At 40.7% G+C, this 11,347-nt stretch overlaps 2 protein-coding genes across 2 annotated transcripts in view; one reads left to right on the top strand and one right to left on the bottom strand.

Annotated features, from left to right (window-relative positions):
* Window positions 1-224: 224 nt before the first annotated feature.
* LOC139375041 (mitochondrial import inner membrane translocase subunit Tim9) lies at window positions 225-8,403 on the bottom strand. Its single transcript, XM_071116414.1, has 4 exons — window positions 8,313-8,403; window positions 7,837-7,898; window positions 3,800-3,895; window positions 225-2,387 (listed from the first exon to the last, which is right to left on the bottom strand). The coding sequence occupies exons 2-4, from the start codon at window positions 7,873-7,875 to the stop codon at window positions 2,256-2,258; spliced, it is 267 nt and encodes an 88-aa protein (XP_070972515.1). The 5' UTR covers window positions 7,876-7,898; window positions 8,313-8,403; the 3' UTR covers window positions 225-2,255.
* A 60-nt stretch (window positions 8,404-8,463) lies between these two features.
* The window catches only part of LOC139375035 (KIAA0586 ortholog), a 130,762-nt gene continuing 127,878 nt past the window's right edge, over window positions 8,464-11,347 (top strand). Inside the window, exons 1-5 of the mRNA XM_071116405.1 lie at window positions 8,464-9,583; window positions 9,706-9,764; window positions 9,875-9,938; window positions 10,856-10,925; window positions 11,078-11,240. Of these exons, the coding sequence (XP_070972506.1) occupies window positions 9,253-9,583; window positions 9,706-9,764; window positions 9,875-9,938; window positions 10,856-10,925; window positions 11,078-11,240 (687 nt within the window). The 5' untranslated portion in view covers window positions 8,464-9,252. The remainder of the gene's footprint in view (window positions 9,584-9,705; window positions 9,765-9,874; window positions 9,939-10,855; window positions 10,926-11,077; window positions 11,241-11,347) is intronic.

Here is an 11,347-nt window from a genome sequence, read left to right as displayed (position 1 = left end):
TTTTAGTTCTTTTTAAGAAAAGGAATTTAAAAAAATAAAAGGTTTACAGTGGAACAAGAGAATGATTTCAGTGGACTAATTTCCTTTGCAGTGTATTTTGCCGTTTTATATGTAATTGCAGAGTTTTTATTTTAGTATGGAAAATTTCAAAACTATATATCACAGCAGTGAAGTTATTTAATGAAAGATTTCTCGAACTGAAATTGTGTAAAATAAAGTCATGGTTTGCTTTGTTAAATATATTTATTCTGTTAGTGGAGACTTTTGTATTTTTTACAATATAGAGACATGAACCTTCCACAGTTTGGACAATGGGAAAGTATATTGAAATAATGTAATGTGCTCATCTAAAAGCAGACTTTGTGTTTCAATTGGGGAGCTACTATGCAGTAGATACTGTGTACAAAACATTAGGAACACCTTCCTAATGTTGAGTTGCACCCCCCTTTGCCCGGGAAACTGTTGAGCGTGAAAAACCCAGCAGCATTGCAGTTCTTGACACACACTACCATACCCCGTTCAAAGGCACTTAACTCTTCTTGTCTTGCCCATTCACCCTCAATGGTGCACACACACAATCCATGTCTCTATTTTAAGGCTTAAAAATCCTTATTTAAAAACCTCTCAATTGAAGTGATATCAATAAGGGATCATAGCGTTCATCTGGTCAGTCTGTCATGGAAAGAGCAGGTGTTCCTAATGTTTTGTACACCGAGTTTGTTTCCCCCCCATTTTCAATAGAGCCCACTACTTTCCCTAGATGTTTTTTGGGGAACACCATCATTTGATGGCCTTCACTTTTTCACTTTGTTTCTTGGTACTTGTATTTTATTTAAAACATCTTATTTTCAACATGAGTTCTGACCAATTAAAAGTTGCATAAGAAGCATGTATGTTAAGCCCAGGGGTTTCCTATGATTTGTTTCTTTTGTACATATTGTCCAAAACCATGTATTTGAAAAATACATTTTACAAACTGTAAAGGATGATTTATTATTTTTAACCTCATCTTTGTACCAGTATATTAAAACCTTTATTTTTCTGTCAAGTTGGTAGAAACGTTAGCACACAGTGTATATATTGAACCCCGTAGAAGAGAATGGAAGCATTCAGAACATTTTAAAATGTTTGTTTGACTTGATTTCATTGTGAAAAAATGTACTTCTTAAAATCGAAGTTGATCCAGGGATTCCTAGATGAAGGTATTATGATTCCCTGAGCAAAGCCATTGTATCTTTGTAAAATAAGCAGAGCTCTCCATTTCTAATAAAAGTTTTTAAATATTTCCCTTGTGCAATACTGGTCATTGACGAGAGACATCTTGTCTCCAGGGGTTGTCCTGCAGCCACCTCTGCTAAACTCTTAATGTTATTTTTTACATTTTCTGGAGAAATATCTGTAAACAAATGAGCAGTACTCATCTTGTTTTGCCAGGTTGGATTACCTGAGATGCATTTACAGTCAGTCTGTTGACCAATCACATCTAATCCTATTGGTCAAAATATCAATTAGTGAAAATGATCAGAATTTGGCTGCCTGTGTAAATGCTAAGCAGAGTGCCTGGAAGTAGCCCTCAACTGTGGTATATTGGCCATATACCACAAACCCCTGAGGTGCCTTAATTATTTTAAACTGGTTACCAACACAAATCGAACAGTAAGGTTGAGTCATTCATACCTATGGTATATTGTCTGATACACAAATGCTGTGTAACCCAAACTACCCGGTTTATAATCTTCAACCTCTGGTTATGCATCTCTAGGCCAATGACCTTCAAGTGAGGACAGTTGTCATTACCATCTTGGCTGCAGTGACAATCCATTACCAACAGAAAGCAGTGATTTCAAGGTCAAACAACAGGACATTATACAATGGGTAATTTAGCAGTATGCCAATGTACAATTTAGTTTAATGAATGGTGCAGAAACATTTCAGAGAACAAATGGGCATTATCATAGGATAAAGGAGACAAACTAATACCCAGGATTGTCATTACCTTATTCAACAATCAGACTTTCACTATAATAAAAACAAAAGTAGCTACTTTATTTTTATCTCATGTTCTGCCTGGATCGCAACTCAACATGATCAGGCTTTTCTGGATAAAAGTGTCCAAGCAGTCATCAGCCCCAGCCTAAGAAGTAGTGGAGGTAGACAAGGACAAGTTTGTGGCTGGTGTTAGCCATCCACTGATTCACATTGAGTTGGGACCAGACTGGATGGGCGACTCCTGGCGTGTAAAGGGCAGAATTTGACTACCGTGGTCCCATTAAGCCTGCTTTCTGAGCCAGGGCTTCGTTCTGCTGGATGTGGTACTCCTGGAAGCGCATGGAGATGCGTTGGGTCATCTTTAGGTACTTCTGAAGGCAGCTCTCCGAGCAGGTGGACTGAGGTGGAAACAATGACACAATCACATATAATCACACCTCTCCAAATATTGCTGTACCACCGCAAAGGCTTCTACTCTAAAGAAGCTAACCTGGTACAATGTGAAATTTGACAACATACAGGAACATTCAGTGACAACATTTTGTTGATAAGCAATGATGCCACATTGTGTCCTATTTGACCCATTACTTAACATTGTCCCCAGGCTCGATTGCTAGAGAGAACCTTCTGATGGATGAGATTACCTACTACAGAGCCTCGAATGACGGGACAGTATTTGGAAATATGGCCTACTCAGTAATAAGTATGAGGTCGTGTTCCCCTGCTCAGATCTTGCATGCATCAACCAATTGTTGTGTGCCAAGTCATCGACTGTGCAGTCTGCTACCTGCACATGTTCGTCCACTCCAAAATAATTCCACAATACTACATACAGTGCAATTTGATGAATGGAAAGAGACATCTGCTACAAAGTTGAATGACATTGCAGCCTGGTCTCATAGACTAGAAGTAACATAGTAAATGTAGATCCAAGATATTCAAATTAGGCACCAGATACAGTATGAAAGCCCCGCCTACTTCCTGGATCATGTTTGAATGGCGTTCAAGATATCGTGATAATTTAAGACATGTAAAATATTATTTTTTTGTGGATTAATTTACTTCTACCCAATGCCTTTATGATGGTTTACAAAAAGAAGACAATCATGAAAAGCTGATATAATTTAGGATATAATTTTGAATGCCATTCAAAATCAGCTTGGGACATGATCCAGAAAGTTTGGTAACAGCACTAACATCATTCTGTTACCATTCTATTTTATAGTAAATGTGTTTTTGTACAATTTTCTTTGGAAATTGTTTTAAAAAGTAGTCATTGTGCATAGAGTTCTATGGTTTGTTTAACTTTGCAATCATTGGTTTTGTTTGACATACATTCTGCTACCGTGGAATTGCCCTATACATATGGACGTTGCTGAAACATGCGAGCTAGACCTTATGTAAAATACCTATCCAGGCGTATCAGCTAACCAAACGATATTGTTATAGCAATCTGGTGTCCGACAGCACAGTCGATGATATGGTATGCAACCATTGGTTGATGCATGCAACGTCTGAGCAGGGGAACGCGACTCTAATGTGGTTAGCTCATACATAAAATACCTATCCAGGCGTATCAGCTAACCAAACGATATTGTTATAGCAATCTGGTGTCCGACAGCACAGTCGATGATATGGTATGCAACCATTGGTTGATGCATGCAACGTCTGAGCAGGGGAACGCGACTCTAATGTGGTTAGCTCATACATAAAATACCTATCCAGGCGTTATAAGATCTGACATGCATCAGCAACGTGTGAGCGGAGGAACATCACCTGAGTCTTGAAGACATGCAGGAAATCAACCTACCTCCTCTGACTTGACTTCTCTTGTGGTAAAATCCTTCACACAGTCCATGAAGCAGTTCTCGGTGAGTTTGTTGTAGGTGCCAAGAAATTCTTTAAACTGTGAACACATACATATTAAACAGATAAAAACACACCTTATGGAACAGAGGGGAATGTGAAAAGAGAGACACACACGATAACATAATCATTATACACGCACACCACAGGAGGTTGGTGGCACCTTAATTGGGGAGAATGGGCTCGTGTTAATGACTGGAGCGGAATTAGTGGAATGGTATCAAATACATCAAATACATGGTTTTCATGTGTTTAATGCCATCCGCTCTGTTCCAGCCATTATTATGTGCCGTCCTCCCCTAAGCAGCCTCCATTGACACACACGTACACATGGATTGTGTGTTGTAGATATGTGGTAGAAGTAGCCTTGGCTTCAATACAAAACCTAGGAGGCCGGTCGGCCTTACCCCCTTCCATAGACATAAACGTCCCCTTTTCAGGACCCTCTCTTTCAAAGATAATTCGTAACAATCCAAATAACTTCACAGATCTTCATTGTAAAGGGTTTAAACACGGTTCCCCAAGCTTGTTCAATGAACCATAAACAATTAATGACCATGCACCTGTGGAATGGTCGTTAAGACACTAACAGCTTTATTAAGGTCCCAGTTATGAAACTTAGGACACTAAAGAGGCCTTTCTACTGACTCTGAAAAACACCAAAAGAAAAATACCCAGGGTACCTGCTCATCTGCGTGAACGTGCCTTGGGCATGCTGCAAGGAGGCATTAAGACTGCAGATGTGGCCAGGGCAATAAATTGAAATATCCGTACTGTGAAACTCCTAAGACAGTGCTACAGGGAGACAGGACGGACAGCTGATCGTCCTTGCAGTGGCAGACCACGTGTAACAACACCTGCACAATATCGGTACATCCGAACATCTCACCTGTGGTACAGGTACAAGATGGCAACAACAACTGCCCGAGTTACACCAGGAATGCGCAATCCCTCCATCAGTGCTCAGACTGTCCGCAATAGGCTGAGAGAGGCTGGACTGAGGGCTTGAAGGCCTGTTGTAAGGCAGGTCCTCACCAGACATCACCGGAAACAACGTTGCTATAGTCACAAACCCACTGTCGCTAGACCAGACAGGACTGGCAAAAAGTGCTCTTCACATTTGCGTTTATCGTCAAAGGAATGAGCGTTACACCGAGACCTGTACTCTGGAACAGGATCGATTTGGAGGTGGAGGGTCCGTCATGGTCTGGGGCAGTGTGTCACAGCATCATCGGACTGAGCTTGTTCTCTTTGCAGGCGATCTCAACACTGTGCGTTAAAGGGGAGACATCCTCCTCCCTCATGTGGTACCCTTCCTGCAGGCTCATCCTGACATGACCCTCCAGCATGACAATGCCACCAGCCATACTGCTCGTTCTGTGTGTGGTTTCCTGCAAGACAGAAATGTCAGTGTTCTGCCATGGCCAGCGAAGAGCCCAGATCTCAATCCCATTGAGCACGTCTGGGACCTGTTGGATCGGAGGGTGAGGGCTAGGGCCATTCCCCCCAGAAATGTCTGAAAAACTTGCAGGTGCATCATAGGTACACTTGGTGGAAGAGTGGGGTAACATCTAACAGCAAGAACGGGCAAATCTGGTGCAGTCCATGAGGAGGAGATGCACGGCAGTACTTAATGCAGCTGGTGGCCACAACAGATACTGACTGTTACTTTTGACCACTTCCGGAGGACGTCCTCCAACCAATCAAAGCTTTTGCAGTATGAACTGACATGTTGTCCATCCAATCATAGATGTATGGTCAGAGAATGAACCTTGTGTGTTGAATTGGGATTGTGCCACAGAGCATTATAGGGGTTCTGTGTTGAGAAGTTTGGTGACATTGTTGGATAGAGATTAAGAGTGAAGAGTGACAGTTGAGCATTTTTGGGACATTATTCAATTCAAATGAGTTTTTTAAATTACAGGAGATGGAGGAGGTATATTATAATTTTCTTCTTGGGTTTAGAACTTAATTTTGTGTGTCCAGTTATTAAGGTAAATGTAAATAAATTGCACTAACTTCAGTAGCTAGCTAGCTACCAGCGCGAGTGTACAGTTTTCTCCGCCAGAACGGTAGAATGGTCAATGCTGCCGAAAACGTTGTGAACTTTTTGTTGAAGAACCCGTTTCATTCTCTGGGATACTTGGATAAGGTGCAAATGAAAAGCGAGGGTCGACCTCTGCCTGAGATCAGTTTCATGACTGATGAAAAGGTGAGGGCACTCAATACCAACTGGTATCAAATGTATAGCTGGTTAACAGGGAGCCTATCATCAAGACGCCTGTAATTGCACGTTACGATGCTTAACATGCTTTTCTGGGATGTCGAAAACAATTCCGAATGATTTGATAGCTTCCATCACATCATCCATTAAAAGTTAGATTAGAGAGGTTGACGCAGCACATTTTTTCACGTGCGCTCAAATAGGCTGTGCACTTTCCTCCGGTATTTATTTAGTAAAAACAAATGACAAATGTTGCAGCAGCCTAGGCTACACCCAATCTGACATGTTGTATGGGATGAAAACGAGACTATTTTTTCCATCTGATCAACTGTAGGCTCCTAATAAGAGCTGCTACATACAGCCTATGTGCCCTGTCCATCTGGCCAGGGTAAACTAATTGGTAACGTTATGTATTTATAGTCCATTTGTGTCAGGAGAAAATGTGAATGTGATCAAATTTGGATTATATTCCAAATTTGGCTGGCCAGGCTGCCTATACGTTTTTAATCCAAAATTATTACCTGGAATGAATCAATCAACATAATAGTGATGGCAGATGCGAGTCATTAAAAAAATGTACAAGGCCTACAGTTGCATAGGCCTGCATGATGCAAACATGCATAAAGCAAGCTCAGCCCTGTGAGTTATATTGTCTATGTGTCTGGGTAGAGGAAATCCCCCTCCAAATCTAGTCGAAATATAATTTATATGAACAAATACAAGGTAGCTGCAGTTTGAGAGGGTTTTCATCCCCCCCAAGGGCCAGGAGTTTTTTTTTCAGGAGTTAAAGCCATGTGATTTGAATATGAAAAACGGGTCCCTTAATAGCCCATATACAACCTTTTTACAATGGATTAATCAGTCACACCTTATAGGGTCCAGAGTTTTCCTAGTTAGGTTACTATATAAGGAAAAACTCCAGGCCCCAGGGGGTAAAATTGCCCCACTGCTCTGGGACCTATGGTGCCACCAGTCTGCTTGCAGTTGTCAGTTATCGTCAGGTATGTGGATGATCAGGGCTTTATTCAGGAACATTTCTTGGGATACTTTGATGTGTCAAGTGGGCAGGATGCACAGTCTGTGTTTGACTTGATGAATTTTGAGATGTCGGAGTTTAACTTCATAGAGAAACTCGTCATCCAAACCTACAATGGCGCAGCTATAACGGAATGTATCTGCTATTTGTATTTACAGCTAACTCCCCTCCTGTTCCCTGATTAAGAGGTGATGACTACTCCACTCCACTACCATTGTTTCTCCTGACATGAACAGAAGCCACAGCGTCTCATGTGCCCTCTCATCCACTGGCACGTTGAACGTTTCCCTTCCAAGCACTGCGAGTACCCCTATCACTTTTCTCTCATTACTGTATGTAGTCAATCACATTATTACACATCAATTATTTTACTCCTTGCTTGGACTAACTCATTCTTAGCTCTTGTCTAACTGTGTAGTGTCTTGTTATTGTTTTTTGTCTTCCCAGTAAAATCCTGTCCTGCACTGGTCAAGCCTCTGAACACCTCAACTCATGCCTCATACCCTCATTCAATCACTGCTGTGATCCCTTTCCAACACTGTTTAAGTAGCCCTCTCATCCCCCTTCCCCATAATACTGTACTATAAATGTGTTTATTAAATGCTTTAGGTTAAAATAATTCGTCTTTGATGACTTTGAAACATACCGTGAGTCTCCCATCCTCCTCAATTTTTCAAGTCACCAGTCTCCACTGGGGTGCGAGTATCCTCAATTTACATACCTGTTTAACCTGGTCCGCTTCTGTCACCTGGATAGACATGGTGGTTCAAATGGACGATATTTCTGTTGGATTAAAGTTACACCCATGAATGTAATCGATTGAATGACAGCCCTATCCATTGTTATGTAGCTATGATGTCCGTTCACTAGTTATAACTAGCTAGGAATAGGGAGTACTGAATTACCAAGATAGCTACAGAGTATTAGTTGATTAGCTATATATGACACCTGACCATGAATTCATAACTGACCATTCCATAGCTAGCTACTACATAGTTTAAGCCTTGTGTTAGTTAGCTAGCTAGCTTAGTGGACAGCTAACGTTAAAAGGTCCCTAACAGGCTAACTATATAGCGCAGTTCTGAAGGTCAAGTGAAGCATTTGAAGACATTACATACATTTTGATATCAAGTTGTGTGCACAAAATGCATAATAAATCACATTTTCTTTAACACAGCAAAAAAGTCATTCACCCACCCAGATTCCGAAGGACATGTGACGTTGTGAAAAGGGGACTGCAGTGGCTGCGGCACCAACAGTTTTGAGAGGCTTGAAAGGCCAGATATTGGAAATTAAAAATAGTTTTTAAAACAAACAAATATTTCTAGGATAGTATTAAATATTGTATACGTTCGTGGGGATATGTATGGAACTCAAAATCGAAAAGTAAATTGTCGAAAATAATAACCAAAATGTCAAATTAAGATGAATTTTGTGTCACTACATAAACACTCCGGTGTAACACGAGGTAATTAAAATATTCAGTACCTCATTATCCTGTTGTTCGCTAGCCCACCTTTTATCTAATATAAATAATGGTCAACCAAATACTTTAAATTATTTAATATTTGATTAATATATGTTCTCTTTTGATTAATGTTTCCTCATCCATGGAGTCCCTATCATGCCCAGCAGATGATGGCGATATTTATCGCGGAGAAAGGATTGGTCGTTGACCGGAAGTTATTGTTGTCAGCAACAGTTGCTGTGTTTTCATATTTTCCATCGTTAGCTAGCAGTTGTGAAGCTATTATGTATCGTTCGATTCTGACCTCGGGTTGCAACGAATTCAGTTTGTTCAAAATTACATAGGTCTAGCTAGCTACTTCCTACTGAGTTTTGTCGCGTTGTGCTTTCAACTGTTTAGAGGTGTTAGCCAGCTAACGTTAGTAGCTAGCTACTGTTAGCATAAAGTCGTCATTAAACAAGCGTGAAGCGGGATATTTGAATGTTCGACTTCCTAAGGAAAATGACGACAGTGGTTGTTTATTTATCTATATCAACTCCCACGGTTAGTAACAACTATGTTATGTGTAACGCCTGATCGGGTCTGGTGTTGAGCATACTAGCTATCATACTCTACCCTGCTGCAGTGCTCGCTACTAGATAATCAACTGAGCGTCAGAGTCGATTAGATATGGCTCATACTCTTCTGAGCCGATCAAATGAACTTCTGAACTTTGCAAGGAATATAAACCTTGACGAATCCACTTCAAGTTCTGATGCTGGAGACGTCTTGATTCGTGCAACAAAGATTAACTTTCCTGAGCGGAGCTATGAAGGGCAGAGGGATTTGGGGTCGTTGTCCACCGTATCTAATAAAACAGACAATGTAAAGATAACAGTGAAGAAGTGCTCTCTTCTTGACGAGCCACCAAAGATCGAAAAGCAAAGACAAGCAAGGAAACAAGAGCACAGGCATGTGCCTCCTGCCCTGCAAGCAAACCTGCCATCAGTTTCACCCTCTGGTAGGCTTAGTAAACCCACACTTGTTATAAGGCCAGCGAAACTGTTATATTGTATTGCAGTTGTATATGCCATTGATTTCAGTCTGACCAACATTTTGCTCTTCCCATGTTGTCTTTTCCAGAGGGAACGAAAGCACACAAAAAGAGTCCGATAAAAAGAGTCCCGCAAAACGAGTCCCAAGTAAGATGTCTTCTAGCTTGTTCTTTTCTGAGAAGTGTGTGCCTCACAAGTATGTCACCCATACTAATATAATACATTTTAAACTGGTGTCATTTCATTTCCAATTTCAGGTTCCTAGTATAGATGGAAAAGAAACACCGACCTCTGTTCAACCTAAGGGCAGTGAGGACAAAGGTAAGTGTCCTTGGGCTAAACCTGTGATGTACTGGACAGCATGCTGTCATTGATTATCTACTGGCTACTTCATATACAGTGAGCTCCAAAAGTATTGGGTCAGTGATTTTGTTGTTTTGGCTCTGTACTCCAGCACTTTGGATTTGAAATGATACAATGACTGTGGTTAAAGTGCAGACTGTGATTGTATTTGGAGATATTTGTATTTGGAGATACTTTTATTCGAAATAAGAATAGAATATGTTTCTAAACAATTCTACATTAATGTGGATGCTACTATGATTACCAATAACCCAGAATGAATCATGAATAATGATGAGTGCGAAAGTTACAGAGATATTAATATCATAAATGCTAACTTCCCCTGTTATTGTAATAGTGAGAGGTTAGCTAGTCTTGGGGCTATGATATTTGTGCTTCTAACTTTCACACTCATCATTATTCAGGATTATCTGTAATCATGGTAGCATCCACATTCTATTATGTTATATTCTTGTTTACAATAAAAACTGGTAACTCCAAATACCATTAATTTCTATTGGGCACAAAATAAAAGCAAATGCATCCAACAAGTTTGTAGAGTCACAAGCTTGATGTAATAATTGTGTGCTAGGAATATGGGACTTAAATACTAAACTATTGATTACTTTAATACATTTTCCCCAATACTTTTGGTCCCCTAAAATGGGGGAACAATGTACAAAAAGTGCTGTAATTTCTAAACGTTTCACCTAATATGGATGAAAATACCCTCAAATTAAAGCTGACAGTCTGCACCTCATAGTAATTGTATCATTTCAAATTCAAAGTGCTGGACTACAGAGGTAAACACAAACAATATTGTCACTGTCCCAATACTTTGCGAGTTCACCCTATGCCATTTTGTATCCTAACCCCACTCTTGGATTGTCCCTTAGACCATGATCTGCTAATATCCCGATATGCTGCTGGTGGCAAAGGGGCAATCTTGGCAGCTCTAAGACAGAGGTAAGCATGGCACAAAGCTGTGGGATGATTCTCACTTTTTACATGCCAGATGTATTTGTGTTTGTAATGTTTGTCTACATTGCAACACAGTTGTACATCCCAAATCTTTAGGTGTTAGTTATGAGGACTCCATTCGATACTGTTTTTCTCAGGTCCCAGACTGCCCCCTTGAGGCGAGAGGTGAAGGTGCAGTTACTGGACCAGCGGCCACCATCGAGTCAGGAGCCCCAGCCTGTTTCTGGCCTCTCAGGGGATACGGGAGCTGCCTCCACTGCAGCCGTGGTCACAGCTGCTGCCACAGCACCACTCATCAAGGTATTGTTGTAGCAGAGCAGTTATGTGTTATTTTTTTCTATGTCCTTCTGAGATTATGATGCCATCTGAGAAAGCTTTTGTAAGTCCAAACCCCCCAAAGTCTACCT

Source organism: Oncorhynchus clarkii, chromosome 19 (assembly GCF_045791955.1).
Source record: "Oncorhynchus clarkii lewisi isolate Uvic-CL-2024 chromosome 19, UVic_Ocla_1.0, whole genome shotgun sequence".
Taxonomy (NCBI): Eukaryota; Metazoa; Chordata; class Actinopteri; order Salmoniformes; family Salmonidae; genus Oncorhynchus; species Oncorhynchus clarkii.
Note: the sequence above shows the minus strand (reverse complement) of the source record. Positions and strands in the feature narration are given on the sequence as shown.